This window comes from Anser brachyrhynchus (assembly GCF_964034855.1).
Source record: "Anser brachyrhynchus genome assembly, chromosome: 36".
Lineage (NCBI taxonomy): Eukaryota > Metazoa > Chordata > Aves > Anseriformes > Anatidae > Anser > Anser brachyrhynchus.
This window is the reverse complement of record NC_137729.1, coordinates 77,591-95,300: the sequence shown is the minus strand read 5'-3', so window position 1 is coordinate 95,300 and position 17,710 is coordinate 77,591. Positions and strand designations below refer to the sequence as shown.

Sequence of the window (17,710 nt, the reverse complement as noted above, 5' to 3'; positions counted from 1 at the left end):
AGGGGTCCTTTCACCGTTTCCCCTCCACCTAAATTCCTCCATCTCCTTTTTATCTCTGCAGGGATTTATCTGCCATTTTAATTACCCTCAGGGACCGGGGGGTGGCGCTGCCGCTCCCCCTGTAACGTACATGGGTCACCCCCCCCCGCGCTCGCACTTGGTACGGTCCGAGCCGCCCCTCAGGCGTTGCAGAGGGAGGGGGCGGGAGCGCCAAGGGTCCCGTGGCTCGCTCTCATTGGCCAGCCCGCGCGGCTCTTAGCCAATCGGAAAAATCTCCCGCGCGGCTGTTGCTAAGAGGAAGGGAGACGGGGGGGGGACGATGAGCTGAGCTCGGCCTCAGCCCGCTGCTTTCCCCTCACAGATCTCAGCCTATCAACAACGCCTCCCCTTCTGTTTCGCTCTTCTGATTGGCTGGCGTCGCTTGCAGTCCCGCCTTCGCGGCTTTGACTGACAGCGAGGCCTGAGGAGAGAGGGGTGGGGCGGGCGGCTTCTTCCTACTCCGCCTCTGATTGGCCGGCGGCGTGGGTGGGCGGCCTATAGATAGGCGGATGCCGGCCGGGGGCGGGGTTAACCTGGTCCCGCCTCTCGCCCCGCCCCGCGCGGTCTGGTCAGGTGAGAGGAGGGGAAGGGCGGGAAAAGCGCGAGGCGGGAAAATGCCTGGGCGTCGTCGCTGCCTCTGAGGTGCTTTCTTTCCCCTTTATTTTCTGAGAGAAAAAAGGGGGATTTTTGAGGTAAATTTACCGTCTATCCCCCCCAGCCCGCCTGCGGGGGGCTGAGCTCAGGTGGTGCAAGGTGAAAATAGCCCCGTAAGTCTTTTTATTTTCGCTGTACGTGGTGCATCTCGTCCCTCTCTCCCGCTGAGGGAAGGGGGGCCCCGGTGGTTTTCTGAGGGGGAAAAAAGCTGTGAGGGCTCTGCTGTTCCTGTGCATTAAGGTATGGTGAAGTGCAGCACTTTTGCCCTCTCCTCCTGCCTTTTAAAAAAAAAAAAAGTGAAGGTGTTTTTCCCCTTTTTTTCTCAATAGTTGGTGGAGTGGCTGCTGTTTGCCCTTCAGCGAGGGGCTACAAGAGGCGTCCCCTCTCCTGGCTGCCACCATCAAAACTAAAATCACTTTATTTGAGGTTAGGTGCTGGGAGAGGCAATGAAACCTGCACCAATGAGGTGTTTTCTTGCTTTTTATTGGAGATGAGCCCAGTTCTATTTTTGGGGGGGGGGGGGGGGGTGAATTAGTTGTCCTTATTGCTGCTTTGGCCCAGATGGGAGCTGCTTTAACCCCAAACTGCTTCCTTTATTGTTTTTCAACCCTTTTCAGCATCAGACTCCGGTACCCGGAAAGATTGTTTGAATGCCTCAAAGGTTAGGATTCACTTGGTGTTTGCTCCCCTGGTTAAAATACGTGCATTTCATGATTAAAGTTTTGATTAAAACAGTTATTTTAACAAAATATCTGTTCTTTTAACAAAGTATCAGATAAATCCCCTACTGCCAGGGAATAGCATCGTTCTGCCCTTCCAATTTTCTGAACCTTTCAAAGCACTTAAATCAGGAGTCCTGGCTTTAAAAAAAACATATTTTTTTCTAGTAATTGCAGCTCTAATTTTCCTAGCAGGTGCCTTTTGAGGTGTTCTGGGGCTCTTTAAAGAGTATTTTGCCACCTTGGGCTCACTAGAGCTGGTGGCGAGGCAGCAGCTGGGTGTGCTCCACACCCCTTTAGCAGGAAAAAGGAGCTCCCGAAGACCATTGCACTCTTAAAATAACACAAAGAATACTGAAATAACGACATCAAAGCAACAAACCAGTGAAACAGTGGGGAAAAAACACAGGTTGCTGGAAAGATGGGAGCAAGGAGGTTAGGTACGGAGCTGCCTGTGAGGTGCAAGGGGGGGAAATTGGTGGGACAAAACACCCTACAAAGGTGTTTTCCTGCCTTAAAAAATACCCCAAAATGTCAAAACATACCCAAAAATGTCAGCTGGAGAATTAAAATACTTATGTGTGTATATATATTTCTCTTTCGTTGTTTCTGGGAAACCAGGCAGTGATGTGTGCCACTCTGTTTTGGGGCCAGAAAAGGGCATTTCTGCACTCTCCTTGTGGCACAGGGGAATAAGAAGGAGTTAAATCTGAATTTGTTAAAAACGTGATGCTTTTTTTTTTTTCTCTATACCTATTTTTTTTCTCTAAAGCTACTTAAAGGACGGGAGAAAAGCCACTCAGTGCAGCTCACCTGTTCACGCCTGCCATGGTTCTACCCAGTTTTGGGCTGTTTATTCAGGGAAAAAAAAAACTAATTTTTTTTTGCGGCCTGAAGTGGCTGAAAAGGGCTGTGGAGCCCTAAAATTATATTTTGGGGGGAGGTTGGGTCAGTTTGAGGGGTCTGGGCTGGGGAAATTTGGGAGGTTTTGGGGCTATTTGAGGGGACTGATCTGGGGGAATTTGGGAGGTTTTGGGGCTATTTGAGGGGTCTGGGTTGGGGGAATTTGGGAGGTTTTGGGGCTGTTTGAGGGGTCTGGGTTGGGGGAATTTGGGAGGTTTTGGGGCTATTTGAGGGGACTGATCTGGGGGAATTTGGGAGGTTTTGGGGCTGTTTGAGGGGTCTGGCGGGGGGGGCTGGTTTTTAAAGGGGATTTGGGTGGGGGGCTGGCTTGGGGGGGACACCTCTGACTTTTGGGGGGGGCCTTGGGGTGTCAGGTCCATCTTGGGGGCAACCCTGGGTTATTTCCCCACACAGCTACCGCCCCCGTGGCGCCATGAAGCAGCCCCCCAGCCTCACCCCCCCTCCGGCCTCCCCCCCCTTGGGGGGGCAGCAGTGCAGCGGGAGACCCCCCCCAGCCTGGGGGGCCTGCGGGCAGCCCCCGACCCCCGCCAGCGCCCCGCGGAGCCTCCACCTGCACCGCCAGGAGCGGGAAGCCTTCTTCAGCCTCCTGGGTAAGGGCAAAAACACCCAAATCCCAAGAAAACTACCCAAAACTCCCTCTTCTAAAAAAAAAAAGTATGGGGCGTGTTCTGCAGCATTATTTTTAAATAGTTGATTTTGTTTCCGTCTCGTTACAGAAGATGACGTGGTGCAGGAGTTCCTCTCAACAGATGTCTGCTATAGGATTTCTGATAAGGTCGGTCGGCCCCAGATGCAACTACCTTGGGGTTTGGGCCAAAATTGCCACTGGTTTGGTCCCGTTTGGGGTATTCTGACCAAAACTGCTGCTGATTTGGTGCCATTCTTGACAGTTTTAGTCAAAAAACACACTGGTTTTGTCCAGTTCTGGGGGGTTTTTGACCAAAACTGCCTCTGGTTTGGTCCTGTTTCTGTGTTTTGACCAAAACAGTTGCTGGTTTGGTCCTGGTTTTGGCCATTTTAGTCAAAAAGAAAAAAAAAAACAAACCACTGATTTTTGTCTGGTTTTTGTGTTTTTTGATTAAAACCGTGGCTGGTTTGCTCCAGTTTTTTGTGGTTTTTGGCTAAAACTGCTATGGTTTGCTCCCGTTTTTTTTGACTAAAACCACCACGATTCGGTTCCAGCTTTTTGACCCAAACCCGCCGCTTTTTGGTGCCCGTTTTTGACTAAAACCTCCTTTTTTCCGCTGCCCCCCAGTACCTGCTGGCGATGGCGCTGACGTACTTCAAGCGCGCCGGGCTGCCCACGGCCGAGTACACCCGCATCAACCTCTTCACCGCCCTGTACGTTCGTTAAGCCCTAATGACACCCTTCCCTAATCCCCTCGTTGACCAAAACGCCCTGATTTCACCCCGTTTTCCCCCCTAGGTACCTGGCGAACGACATGGAGGAGGACGATGAGGAGCAGAAGTACGAGATCTTCCCCTGGGCGCTGGGGCCGGGCTGGCGCCGGCTCTTTCCCCGCTTCTTGCGCCGCCGCGACCGCCTCTGGGCCCGCATGAGCTACCGGGCAGCCGTCAGCCGGCACTGCTGCGAGGAGGTCAGTGAGGTGCCAAAATCCCCTCGTTCGGCCCCCAAAAAAATCCCCCAACCACCATCACAACGGGGGAAGGATCGACGAGAGATGGGGTCCTGCGGCTTCGCTGCTTGGCTGTGGTGGAGCTGTCCATTCCCCGCAGCTTTTCGCTTAAAAACGTCGCTTTTTGAAATCAGGTTCATTTTAAAAGGCTTTGCTCAAAGCGTGCTTCTCTTAAAGCCTATTTTTGTTTTTGAAACTTTAATTTTAATCCTTAAAAAATGATTTCTGGGGGTTCCATGCTCCCAACCCAGCAGCGAACCCCTCACCGTGCCACCAGTGCACTCATGCCAGCTCCCCAGCAGCACTCTTCTCCCCAAACCCTGCCTGTTTTGCCCCAAACCATACATTTTTCTCCCTTTTCTCCTCAAATCCTGCCTGTTTTGCCCCAAACTGTACATTTTTCTCCCTTTTCTCCCCAAACCCTGCGTGTTTTGCCCCAAACCGCGCATTTTTCTCCTTTTTCTCCCCAAACCCTGCGTGTTTTGCCCCAAACCGCACATTTTTCTCCTTTTTCTCCCCAAACCCTGCCTGTTTTGCCCCAAATTGTGCATTTCTCTCCCTTTTCTGCCCAAACCCTGCACTTTTGCCCCGCAACCCTGCGTGTTTTGCCCCAAACCACGCATTTTTCTCCCTTTTCTCCCCGAACCCTGCCTGTTTTCTCCCCAAACCCCCTCCCCGCCCGCAGATCATGGCAACGGAGCCCTCGCACTGGGCCTGGCTGCGCGAGCGCCGCCCGCACCACAGCGGGGCCATCCGTAGCTACACCGGGGACCCCCGGCCCCGCGCCCCCCTGCCGCCCCCCCGGGAGGAAGAGGAGGAGGAAGAGGATGAAGATGAAGACGAAGACCAAGGCCCGGCGCCTGCTGTCCTCATCCTCCCCCTGCAGCCCCCCCCCGACTGTGCCGAAACCCGCTGAGCGCCCAAAATTCGGGGCGTGACGGGCTCAGGGCCGCCTTCACCGCGTTCTTCTCACAGTTTGCCCGAAATTTGGGCTTTTTAACTCAAAATGCGTCTCTGCTCACTGAGCTGCTCACGTGCGGCGCTAACTTGGCCGTTTCGGGGTGTTCTCCCCTTATTTTGCCCACTTTTCCAATGAATTTAACCCAAATCCTTTGCTGTAAGCACCACCTGCTGCTGTTGCTACCCCACACCACAACCGACACCCATTTTTGCTGTTTTTTGCCCCAAAACTCCCCCTTCTTGTTACAAGCCTGGAGTCAGGGGGTGCAGCGAGGGGCTGCAGCACGTTTGGTGCAAAAAGGGGTGAAAACGGGCAACGTGAAGCACTCAATTGTTATTTTTACGTTGCGGGGGGGGGCAGAATGGGAGGGGAGCTGCAGGTGCTGCCAAAAAAGGGCCCCCGAATTTTGGTGGAAAAGGGGAAAAAGGAGTGGGGCGGGGCCGTAACCGCCTGTTTTTGCTTGGCAGGGCCCTGCCACTGTGAAGCCCCCGGGAGGGAGCGGTGCCGCGGGTTCAGGTAGGGGTGGGCGGTGCTGTTACGTGTTACACACGTTACACACATGTCACACGTGTGTGCTGGCCCTCCACGTGTCCCTTCGCAGCTGAGCCTGGCGCACATGCCTGTCACAGGCTCACACACGTGTTAGAGACTCACATGTCCTGAAGTCACGGGTGTCATGGCCTTGCACACGTGTGTCCCAGGCTCACATACATGTTACAGGCTGCCACCTCCATGTTACAGACTCACATGTCCCAGATTTGTGTGTCCCAGCCCGCACACACCTCCCACATGCGTGTCCCGGCCCCACACACCTCCCACACGTGTGTCCTGGCCCCGCACACGCCTCCCACATGAGTGTCCCGGCCCCACACGCGTGTCCCGGCCCCACATGCGTGTCCCAGCCCCCCACACGCCTCCCACACGCGTGTCCCAGCCCACACACCCCTCCCACACGCATGTCCCTGCCCCACACACCTCCCACACGTGTGTCCCAGCCCACACACACCTCCCACACACGTGTTCCGCCCTCCACACACCTCCCACACGTGTGTCCCTGCCCCACACACACCTCCCACACGCGTGTCCCGGCCCACACACCTCCCACACGCATGTCCCAGCCCCATACATGCCTCCCACACGCGTGTCCCGGCCCCACACACGCCTCCCACACGTGTGTCCCAGCCCACACACCTCCCACACACGTGTCCCAGCCCACACACACCTCCCACACGCGTGTCCCAGCCCACACACCCCTCCCACACGTGTGTCCCAGCCCACACACACCTCCCACACACGTGTTCTGCCCTCCACACACCTCCCACACGCGTGTCCCGGCCCCACGCACGCCTCCCACACGCATGTCCCAGCCCACACACGCCTCCCTCATGCATGTTCTACTCTCCACACGCCTCCCACACGCATGTCCCAGCCCCACACATGCCTCCCGCACACGTGTCCTGGCCTCACACACCTCCCACATGCGTGTCCTGGCCCCACACATGCCTCCCACACGTGTGTCCCAGCCCACACACACCTCCCACACGCGTGTCCCGGCCCCACACACCTCTCACACGCGTGTCCCGGCCCCACACCCCTCCCACACGCGTGTCCCGCCCTCCACACGCCTCCCACACGCGTGTCCCGCCCACACATGCCTCCCACACGCATGTCCCAGCCCACACATGCCTCCCACACGCGTGTCCCAGCCCCACACACCCCTCCCACACGCATGTCCCTGCCCCACACACCTCCCACACGCGTGTCCCAGCCCACACACGCCTCCCACACGCGTGTCCCAGCCCACACACGCCTCCCACACGCGTGTCCCGGCCCCACACACCTCTCACACGCGTGTCCTGGCCCCACACCCCTCCCACACGCGTGTCCCGCCCTCCACACGCCTCCCACACGCGTGTCCCGCCCACACATGCCTCCCACACGCATGTCCCAGCCCACACATGCCTCCCACACGCGTGTCCCAGCCCACACACCCCTCCCACACGCATGTCCCTGCCCCACACACCTCCCACACGCGTGTCCCAGCCCACACACGCCTCCCACACGCGTGTCCCTGCCCCACACACGCCTCCCACACGCGTGTCCCGGCCCCACACACACCTCCCACACGCGTGTCCTGGCCCCACACACACCTCCCACACGCGTGTCCCGGCCCCACACACGCCTCCCACACGCGTGTCCCGGCCCCACACACACCTCCCGCACGCGTGTCCCTGCCCACACACACCTCCCACACGTGTGTCCCTGCCCCACACACCTCCCACACGCGTGTCCCAGCCCACACACCTCCGACACGCGTGTCCCAGCCCACACACGCCTCCCACACGCGTGTCCCAGCCCACACACCTCCCACACGCGTGTCCTGGCCCCACACGCCTCCCACACGTATGTCCCAGCCCCACACACACCTCCCACACGCGTGTCCCAGCCCCACACACACCTCCCACACGCGTGTCCCAGCCCCACACACGCCTCCCACACGCGTGTCCCGGCCCACACACGCCTCCCACACGCGTGTCCCAGCCCCACACACGCGAGTCGCGCGGCGCCACCCCCGTCCCTGCTCCCCCCCCCCACCCCTGCAGCACTGCGGACCAAAACCCGCAGCAGCGGCCGCACCCAAAACCCCCAGAACCCACCCCAAAGCCCTTCCCCTTCCCCCCCCTCCCACCTCAGCGCCCCCCAAATCCCCTTTTTTCACCCCGTTTCCCCTTTTTCCCCCCCCACCCCCGTGTCCTCGAGGGAGGAGCTGGCAGGGAGGAGCCTCGGCGGAGGCCCGGCCTCGCCTCCCAGCTCCAGGAAGCCTTTGGGGCGCTTTCGGGTCCTTTTCCTTTCAGTTTTTCCCGTTTGGGGCGGTTTTACCCAAAAGCGGCGACTTTGGCGGCGCTCCCCCCTTCCCCTCTCCCCCCTTCCCCCAAATCGAGGTACGTCCCTGTCCTCCCCCCCCGCACCCCACCCCAAAAAACAAACCCCGGGCAGGGGGACGGGCGCGATCGCTCCCCGCTCGCCAACTCGCTTACACAACTCCGCTCGCCGCCAAATTGGGGCGGAAAAGGGCAAAAGCGGGCAAAACCGGGGGTGGGGGGAGGGAGAAAAACCCCAAATCGGGGCCTTCTGGGGGCTGCTTCCCCCGCGGAGGGGGGAGCCCTGATTGAACCGGGAAACTTTTGTTGTTTTTGTTTTTTTTTGTCGGGGGATTTGAGCCTGTTTTGGGGAGAAACGAGAGGGATTTGGGCTTTGGAGGGTTTCCCCTCGGGATTTAGCGGGGTTTTTTTTTTTTGGGGTGGGGGCTTTTGGGGTCGTTTTCCCCTGACGGGAGGCGAAGCGGCCGCCGCCGGTTGAGCCCTCGCCCTGCGGCACCTGCCGGGACGCTTCCTCCCCAAACCGGGCTGAAAACAAGTGGGTTTGGGTCCCTTCGCCCCCCAAAAACACCCGGGGAGGGGTGGGGGGCTTCGTTAATGAGTGCTCGTTAACGGGGAGCTCGTTAACGGGGAGCTCGGGGTGGTGTAAGGGGCTGGGGCGCGCTAGGCCCCACGTTCCTCTGGGGGGGGGGGGGTTGAGGCTTCCCCCCCCCCTCATTTTGGGGTCAATTTAGGGGGGTTTGGGGGGGTTTAATCGCTGCTTTCGGGGCACGCCGGGCTGCGGGGTCACCGACCTGCCTCTCGCCTTCCTGCAGCGCTAATTAAGCCCTCCGGTCCTTAATTAAGTTCCCCTGCTCCTTAATTAAGCCTCCCCAGTCCTTAACTCAGCCTCCCAGTTCTTAATTAAGCCTCCCCCCCCGGACCTTAATGAAGCCCCCCCAGTCCTTAATGAAGCCCCCCAGTCCTTCATTAATGTCCCAGTCCTTCATTAAGCCCCCCAGTCATTAATGAAGACCCCCCCTAGTCCTTAATTAGACCCCCTAGTCCTTAATTAGGCCCCCCAGTCCTTCAGGAAGCCCCCCTAGTCCTTAATTAAGATCCCAATCCTTAATTAAGCCCCCCCAGTCCTTATTGAAGACCCTTCAGTCCTTAATTAACCCCTGAGTCCTTAATGAACTCCCCTCAGTCCTTAATTAACTGTCCCAGTCCTTAAGGAAGCCCCCAACTTCTTAAGGAAGCCCCCAACTCCTTAACCCCCCCCACGCCCCCCCAGTCCTTAATTAACCCCCCCCAGTCCTTCGTGAACCCCTCCAGACCTTAATTACCCCCCCCCCTCGGGCTTTAATTAACCCCCCTAGGCCTTAATTAAACTCCCGGAAGCTTAATTACGCCCTTCGCAGCTCTACGGGCGCAGGGAGCGGCCGTGACACACGCCCAGACTCGCCAGACCCGTTCTTTTGGGGCCGTTTCCCCTCCCTTTTGGGGCCGTTTCCCCTCCTTTTGGGGCCTAGTTTTTTTTTTCCCCCTTTTTGCTTTTTCTGGGTACTTTTTACGCGGCGTTCACAAGGTTATACCGCTCAACTCGCAGCCCCTTTTCCCCCAAAATCTCATTGTTTTGCCCCAAAATCTCATTGTTTTCCCCAAAACGAGCTCGTAATGGATGCTCAGGCGCTACCACAACCCACCCAGCCGCGTTTTTTGGGGGGAGAAAAGGCAGAAGTAGGGAAAACCAAAAACCCTAATAACTCCTTTTTCTTCCCAGGCACTCCCAGCTGTGACCCCAAAGCGGACTAAAACGCCCCCAAAAACCCCAAAACGCTCTCCAGCCCCGCCGGCTGGGGGCCAGCAGCCCTCGTTAGCCCTCTTGAGGCTAATTACCAGGGTATTAATGAGCGCGGGGAGACGCGGCTTTAATTGGGGGCTCCTCGTTTGCTCCTGAATCGGGGAAAGCGAAACGTACGGATTTTAATCGGGGCTCGGCTCCGGGATTTGGGGGAGAATTGGGGCAATCAAAATCCCGGTGTTTTAATTCGGGGCTCCCACTTTTCTCCCCAAATCGGGGAAATCAAAACTTCGGTGTTTTATTTTGGGGCTCGCTCTTTGGTCCCAAATTGGGGAAATCGAAATCCCAGTGCTTTAATTCGGGGCTCGTCCTCTTCTCCCCAAATTGGGGAAAACAAAATGTTGGTGTTTGAATTCGGGGCTCATCCTCGGCTCCATAAATTGGGGAACAATTTGGGGAAAACCAAATCCCGGTGTTTTAATTTGGGGCTCATCCTCGGCTCCCCAAATTGGGGAGCAATTCGGGGAAAACCAAATCCCGGTGTTTTAATTCGGGGCTCATCCTCGGCTCCATAAATTGGGGAACAATTCGGGGAAAACCAAATCCCGGTGTTCTAATTCGGAGCTCATCCTCGGCTCCCCAAATTGGGGAAATCAAAATATCGGTGTTTGAATTTGGGGCTCCTGCTTTTCCTCCTTTAAACAAGGAAAACGGAGCATCGGTCTTTTAATTCGGGGCTCATCCTCGGCTCCATAAATTGGGGAACAATTCGGGGAAAACCAAATCCCGGTGTTTTAATTCGGGGCTCATCCTCGGCTCCATAAATCGGGGAACAAATCGGGGGAAACCAAATCCCGCTGCCTCGACCCGGGACCCATCCTCAGCTCCTGGATCTCTCGAACCCAGACGCCGAGGGCTCAGGTTCCCCCGTTTCCCCCCCGGCAGGATGGCGGAGGCGCCGGTGGTGCCGGTGTACTGCACGGGCGTCTCGGCGCAGGTGCAGCGGGAGCGGGCGAAGGCGCTGGGGCTGGGCCGCCACGAGAACGCCGTGCGCTACCAGGGCCAGGACTTCGCCGCGCTGCGCGACGCCTGCCTGCGCTCCGGCTCCCTCTTCCGCGACGACGCCTTCCCCCCGGCCCCGGCCTCGCTCGGCTTCAAGGAGCTCGGCCCCGGCTCCTCCAAAACCCGCGGCGTGCAGTGGATGAGGCCCACGGTGAGCAAACCCTCAGTTTTTTCTGTTTTTATCCTGAAAAACACGCATTTCCTGATTTTGGGGCCGTTGCCTTCTCTTTTCGCCACCCAGGAGCTGTGCTCGCGCCCGCAGTTCATCGTGAACGGGGCCACGCGCACCGATATCTGCCAGGGAGCACTGGGTAAGTGCCTTTAACTCCTTTTTTTTTTTTTTTTTTTTAACTCTTTTCCTCACTTTTTTTGCCTCAAATCAGGGAATTTTAGGGTTGTTTTCCACCGCGGTGCCGCCGCCGGAGCAGGCTCGGTCACATTAAACAGGTTCAGCCGCGACTGGGACGGCCGCAACCTCCCCTGAGCGCCCCTAACGGATCTCTGGGGCCGAGGGAAAGCTATGGGGCGGCCGGAAAAAGGCGTTTTTTCCCCCAAAACCCCCGCAGGTGACTGCTGGCTGCTGGCGGCCATCGCCTCGCTGACGCTGAACGAAACCATCCTGCACCGCGTGGTGCCGCACGGGCAGAGCTTCCAGCACGGCTACGCCGGCATCTTCCACTTCCAGGTGGGGCTCCCTTAACGCTGCCGACACCAAAACGGCCGCTTTCTGCCCCGAAACAACCCCCGGGTCCCCCCTCCCAGCACCACGGTGCCCCCAAAATGGTGATTTTCCCCTAAAAAAAGGCCGGTTTGGGACCGGTGATCGCCGTCAGGGCTCAGTTTTCTCCGTTTGATCAGGATTTATAAAGCGACGTGAGGTGTTTTTTGTGGTTTTTTTTTGAATTACCGTTGGCGGCAGGAACAAGGGGGACCCCCAGCGCCCCCCTGGGGTTGTGGGGGGCCATCTTCGGCCTCGCCTTCCTCTTCCTCCTCCTCCTCTTCCTCCTAGATCTGGCAGTTCGGCGAGTGGCTGGACGTGGTGGTGGACGACTACCTGCCCACCAAGGACGGCAAGCTGCTCTTCGTCCACTCCGCCGAGGGCACCGAGTTCTGGAGCGCCTTGCTGGAGAAAGCCTACGCCAAGTACGCCTTCCCTCTTCCCCCCCCCCCTCGTTTTGGGGCGAAAAAGCCCTGAAACGGCTCACCTGCCCCCCGCCTCATAGGGTGAACGGCTGCTACGAGGCGCTGTCGGGCGGCAGCACCTCGGAGGGCTTCGAGGATTTCACCGGCGGCGTGACCGAGTGGTACGACCTGCGCAAGCCGCCCCGAGACCTCTACCAAATCATCCTCAAGGCGCTGGAGCGGGGCTCCCTGCTCGGCTGCTCCATCGACGTCAGTCTCCCGCCGCGTTTCGGGGTGAAAAAAGGCGGTTTTTGGGGTGTGGGGGGAGGGGGGCGCGACGCCGGAACGGGGTCGTTTGCTTGGTCCCTCGCAGATAACGAGCGCCTTCGACATGGAGGCGGTGACGTTCAAGAAGCTGGTGAAGGGGCACGCCTACTCGGTGACGGGAGCCAGGCAGGTGAGAGCCGGCGCCGTTTTGGGTCAAAACTGGGGCTTTCTGGGTCAAAATTGGCGCTTTTTGGGTTGAATTACAGTCTCTCGGGGCCAAAACAGGGTTTTTTGGGGTTGAAATAGGTACTTTTTGCGTCGAAGTTGGCACTTCTAGGGTTGAAGTCGGCATTTCGTGTTGAAATCGGGGCTTTTGGGATCGAAATTGGGGCTTTTAGGGTCAATGTTGGTGCACTTTGGGTCAAAATTGGGGCCTGTGGGGTTGAATTAGGGTTTCTTGGGGCTGAAGTTGGGGCTTTTGAGGTCAAAGTTGGCACTTTTAGGGTCAAACTTGGCGCTCTTTGGGTCAAAAGTGGGGCTTTTAGGGTCAAAGGTGGGGCCTGTGGGATTGAAATGGGGGCTTCTTGGCTTGAAAATGATGTTTTGGGGTCAAAAGTGGGGCTTTTTGAGTCAAAGTTGGGGCTTTTAGGATTGAAGTTGACATTTTGGGTTGAAAATGACACTTATTGAGTCAAAGGTGGGGCTTTTGGGGTCAAAGCTGGCACTTCTAGGGTTGAAGTTGGTGCTCTTTGGGCCGAAAGTGGCACTTTTGGGGCTGAAAGTGGCGCTTTTTGCGCCTGAACTGTCTCTTTTGGGCCAAAACGGGCCCGTTTTGGGTCAACATCATCACTTTTTGGGCCTGACGCCTCCCTTTGCAGATCAACTACCGCGGCCAAGCCCTGGACCTGATCCGCATGCGCAACCCCTGGGGCGAGGTGGAGTGGACGGGGCCCTGGAGCGACAAGTAAGCCCCCCCGCCCGCCCCGAGCGCCTTCATTAGCGCTAATTAACGAAGTGGCCTTGTGGGGTTTCACCTTTCCCCCCTCTCTCCCGCAGCTCGTCCGAGTGGAACGCGGTGGAGCCAGCGCTGAGGCAGCAGCTGATGGTGAAAATGGAGGACGGCGAATTCTGGTCAGCACCGAAACGGGGCAAAAAAACCCCAAAGCAGCCGCTTTGAGCCGGAGGATGGGGGGGGGACGAACCTTCCTCCTCCTCCTCCCCCCCAAGGATGGCTTTCCGGGATTTCCTACGGGAATTCACCCGCCTGGAGATCTGCAACCTCACCCCGGACGCCCTCCAGTCCCGCAAATTCCGCAAGTGGAACACGCGGCTCTACGACGGCACCTGGCGCCGCGGCAGCACGGCCGGCGGCTGCCGCAACTACCCCGGTGCGCCTCCGGCGTGCGAGCCGCCCCCTTCAAACCACTCCCTTGTCTCTGTTTTCACCTTTTTCCCCCTTTTTTCCCCCCCCCTCCCGCAGCCACTTTTTGGATCAACCCGCAGTTCAAGATCCAGCTGGAGGAGGTGGACGACGACGGGGACGAGGCGGGCGGGCGGGAGCCGGGCTGCAGCTTCCTCCTGGCGCTGATGCAGAAGCACCGGCGCCGCGAGCGCCGCTACGGCAAGGACATGGAGACCATCGGCTTCGCCGTCTACGAGGTACCCGCGGCCCCCCCGGTGGCCCCCCGGTGTCACCGGCGTCCCCCGGTGTCGCCGCCGGCCTCACCTCTTGCGCCCCGTCCCCGCAGGTCCCTCCGGAGGTGGGTGCGACGCCGCCGGCACCCGGAGCAGCGGCCGAGAGCGAAACGGGAAAGCACGTGGGGGGGTTTGGGGGGGGGGTTTGGGGGGCGTTTGGGGACACGTTTGGGGTGGTTTTGGGGGTGTATGGGGTGTTTGCGGGCATACGGGGTGGTTTTAGGCGCGTTTGGGGTGTTTTGGGGGGGTTTGGGGCCATTTGAGGAGCGTTTTGGGTGTTTCTGGGGATGTTCGGATGTTTGGGGGCATTTGGGGGGTGTTTGGGGTTTTTTGGGTGTGTGGGTTTTTTGGGGGGCATTTCGTGGTGTGTTTGGAGGTTTTGGGGGGCATTTGAGGAGCGTTTGGGATGTTACGGGTTTTTTTGGGATGTTTAGGATGTTTTGAGGGCCATTTGGGATGTTTTGGGGGCATTTAGGGTGTATTTAGGATGTTTTGGGGGCCATTTGGGGTGTTTAGGGGTTAGTTTGGGGAGCATTTAGGGTGTTCCTGGGGCCGTTCGCAGTGTTTTGAGAGCATTTGGGGCGCTTGGGGCGGTTTTGGGGGCGCTCTGGTCAGTTTTGGGGCCCGTTTGGGTGTTTTTGGAGGCATTTGGGGTATTTTGGGGGACATTTGTGAGCGTTGGGGGCATTTCTGGGGTCATTCAGTGAAGTCTGGGGGGCACTTTGTGCGTCTTGGGCGTTTTTGGGGGTATTTTGGGCATTTCTGGGGGCGTCTTGGGCGTTTCTGAGAGCATTTTGGGTGTTTTGGGGGGCATTTGGGGCCCATTTTGTGCATTTTGGGGACATTTGGAGCCTTTCGGGGCGCGTTTTGGGCATTCGGGGGCCGTTTAGGGCCAGTTTTGGGCGCGTTCCGGGCCTTTTCTGACTTCTGCCCCCCTTTCCCCCCCCGCGGCAGCTGGCGGGGCAGTCGGGCGTGCACCTCAAGCGGGATTTCTTCCTGGCCAACGCGTCGCGCGCCCGCTCGGAGCAGTTCATCAACCTGCGCGAGGTGAGCACCCGCTTCCGCCTGCCGCCTGGCGAGTACATCGTCGTGCCCTCCACCTTCGAGCCCAACAAGGAGGGCGACTTCGTCCTCCGCGTCTTCTCCGAGAAGAGAGCTGGCACCGAGTAAGCGGCCTCGTTAGCGGCGCCTCGTTAGTGGTGCCCCGTTAGCGCTAGCGACCGCGCTCCCCAACGGCCCCCATCCCCCCTTTTTTTTCCCTCCCCCCCGCAGGGAAATGGACGACAAGATCCAGGCGACGCTGCCGGACGAGGTGAGGATCCCCCGAACGATGCTACCCCTTCCTCCCCCTCACCCCTTTGACCCAAAACCGCCCTTTTTTCCCCCAGAAAGTGCTCTCGGAAAGCGAGATCGACGCCAACTTCAAGCAGCTCTTCAAGCAGCTCGCGGGGCCGGTAAGGGGAACGCGGGGAGCGCGGTGCGGGGGGCGCGGGGCCGACACCAACCGCCCCCATTTCCCCCCCCCCAGGACATGGAAATCAGCGTCACCGAGCTTCAGACCATCCTCAACCGCATCATCGGCAAACGTAAGCCCCAAACGGGGGGATTTTGACCAAAAATGCGCGGTTTGGCCCCCAAAAAAACCTATAACGGGGGGTTCCGAACGGGGCCGAGCCGCCATTTTGTGACGCCGAGCGCGTTCTTGGCCCCGTAGATAAGGATCTCCGCACCAAAGGCTTCAGCATCGAGTCGTGCCGCAGCATGGTCAACCTCATGGACGTATCCTCCCCGACGCCTCCTTGGGGGGTCCCAAAAAAGGCCTTTTTTCCCCCAAAACGCCCCCGAAGCCCAGGCGCTTTTCCTTAACCCCTTCCGACCCCGTAGAAAGACGGCAACGGCAAGCTGGGGCTGGTGGAGTTCAACGTCCTGTGGAACCGAATCCGCAACTACCTGGTGGGTTGGGGGGCTCGGGGTGCGGCGGGACGGCCCCGGGGGGGGCCCTGACCCATCGTCCCCCCCGTTTTGGGGCATTTTTGGGGGTTTTGGGGGTCGGCGGGCAGGCCGTGTTCCGCAAGTTCGACCTGGACAAGTCCGGGAGCATGAGCGCCTACGAGATGCGGATGGCGCTGGAAGCGGCAGGTAACGCGGCCCTAATTAATTCGGGGCTCGTTAAATCCCGCTGACGTCACCTCCCGCAACGTTTTGGGGACAATCGGGGTTTTTCTTTTTTGCCCTAAAAGGGTATAAATTGAACAAAAAGCTGCACGAGCTCATCATCACCCGCTACGCCGAGCCCGACCTGGCCATCGACTTCGACAACTTCGTCTGCTGCCTCGTGCGCCTGGAGACCATGTTCCGTGAGCGCCGTTTTCCTGCTAAAAACCCCCAGTTTGGCCAACTTTCCCCTCGAAATAATAGGGTTTAGCGGGATACGGTGGAAAACCCTCGAAGCTTAGCAGGAAATTGTAGGATTTCCCATTTTTCCCCCTTAAATCCTGTATTTTTTTTTGAATTTTTCCCGCTAAATGCTGCGGGGTTTCCGTCTTTCCCCTTAATTCCTGCGGGGTTTTTCATGGGTTTTCCCAGAATTTCACAATTTTACCCGATTTAAGAGGAAAAATTGGGAAAATTGCGGGATTTAGCAGAAAAGGGGAGGGGGGGGGGTTCAATTTCCACCTCAAATGCTCCCGGTTTGCCCAACTTTCCCCTTAAACCCAGCCCATTATCCCCCATTTCCCCCATTATCCCCCAGCCCCATTCCCACCCCATTCCCCACCCAATTTTCCCTATCCACCCCCCCAATTTCCTGTTTTACCTCACCATTACCCTCTAATTTCCCCCATTTCCCCCCCAGTTTCCCCTATTACCCCGTTACCCCCCAATTTCCCCCATTTCTCCCCCAATTTACCCTATATCTCCCCCGTTATCCCCCAATTTTCCCTATTCCCCCCCAAATACCCCTATTACCCCCTATTCCCCCTTAATTTACTCTATTTCCCCTATTACCCCCCATTATTCCCACAATTTCCGCTATTTCCCCTCAACTTCCCCTATTGCTCCCCTATTTCCCCCCAATTTCCCCATTACCCTCCCATTACTCCTCATTTTCCCGTTCCCCCCCAATTTACCTTATTATCCCCCATTAACCCCCAATTTCCCCAAATTTCCCCTATTAATTCCCCCCAATTTCCCCTATTTCACTCCATTATCCCCAATTTCCCCTATTACCCCTCAATTTCACCCCATTTCCCCTATTACCCCCCCATTTCTCCCCTATTTCCCCACTATTACCCCCAATTTCCCTTATTACCCCCCGTTACCCCCCAATTTCCCCTATTAACCCCAATTTCACCCCAATTTCCCCCCAGTTTCCCCCATTAACCCCAGTTTCCCCTATTACCCACCCGTGAACCCCCCAGTTTCACCCCGTCAACCCCAATTTCCCCCCAGTTTCCCCCCATTAACTCCATTCCCCCCCAAATTTCCCCCATTAACCCCATTTCCCCCCTAATTTCCCCCATTCCCCCCCAGGCTTCTTCCAGGCACTGGACGGGGACCGTGACGGCGTCGTCACCGTGGGGCTGCTGCAGGTAGGCGCCCCAGCCCCAAACCGGGGGGGTCTCACCCCAAAAAGCCGGGCCGGGCCCCCCCCTGACGCCCCCCCTCCCCCCAGTGGCTGCAGCTCACCATGTTCGCCTGACCCGAGGACGTTTTGGGGGAATTTCTGCGCTTTTTGTCGCTCCGCCTGACTTTTTTTGGAGGGGGGGGGGGGGGACAGGTTTTGGGGACCCCCCCCCCCCCGGTGCCACAATCAGGGATCTGCCGCCCGCCGGGTGCCAGCGTGGTTCTTCTTATTTTGTACTGTGTGCCCCCCCCGAAAAACCAAAAATCCTATTAAAATTCTTTTTCCTGCTCGTTTTCCCCCATTTCTTACACCCCCCCCCCACTTCATTTTGGGGCGCACCCCC

The 17,710-nt window shown here is 58.0% G+C and overlaps 2 protein-coding genes across 6 annotated transcripts; both read left to right on the top strand.

Annotated features, from left to right (window-relative positions):
- Nucleotides 1-107: 107 nt before the first annotated feature.
- Nucleotides 108-5,401, top strand: SPDYC (speedy/RINGO cell cycle regulator family member C). Its single transcript, XM_080571726.1, has 8 exons — nt 108-612; nt 1,311-1,354; nt 2,185-2,243; nt 2,730-2,926; nt 3,053-3,111; nt 3,592-3,677; nt 3,763-3,934; nt 4,659-5,401. The coding sequence occupies exons 1-8, from the start codon at nt 549-551 to the stop codon at nt 4,887-4,889; spliced, it is 912 nt and encodes a 303-aa protein (XP_080427852.1). The 5' UTR covers nt 108-548; the 3' UTR covers nt 4,890-5,401.
- A 2,313-nt stretch (nt 5,402-7,714) lies between these two features.
- On the top strand, nt 7,715-17,656 carry CAPN1 (calpain 1). Of its 5 annotated transcripts, XM_080571708.1 has the most exons (22): nt 7,715-7,876; nt 10,542-10,809; nt 10,900-10,969; nt 11,225-11,343; nt 11,668-11,801; nt 11,882-12,050; nt 12,154-12,237; nt 12,926-13,011; nt 13,104-13,178; nt 13,275-13,435; nt 13,528-13,706; nt 13,796-13,807; nt 14,697-14,908; nt 15,015-15,054; nt 15,131-15,196; nt 15,271-15,328; nt 15,457-15,521; nt 15,627-15,695; nt 15,803-15,881; nt 15,983-16,099; nt 17,274-17,332; nt 17,416-17,656. In XM_080571708.1, exons 2-22 carry the CDS (start codon nt 10,543-10,545, stop codon nt 17,440-17,442), a joined length of 2,148 nt encoding a protein of 715 aa, XP_080427834.1. In that variant the 5' UTR covers nt 7,715-7,876; nt 10,542; the 3' UTR covers nt 17,443-17,656. The 5 variants fall into 5 exon arrangements, with proteins under 5 accessions (XP_080427834.1, XP_080427835.1, XP_080427832.1 ...); XM_080571709.1 differs by lacking the exon at nt 13,796-13,807 and having other exon boundaries at nt 13,528-13,715; XM_080571706.1 differs by lacking the exon at nt 13,796-13,807 and having other exon boundaries at nt 13,528-13,724.
- Nucleotides 17,657-17,710: the final 54 nt, after the last annotated feature.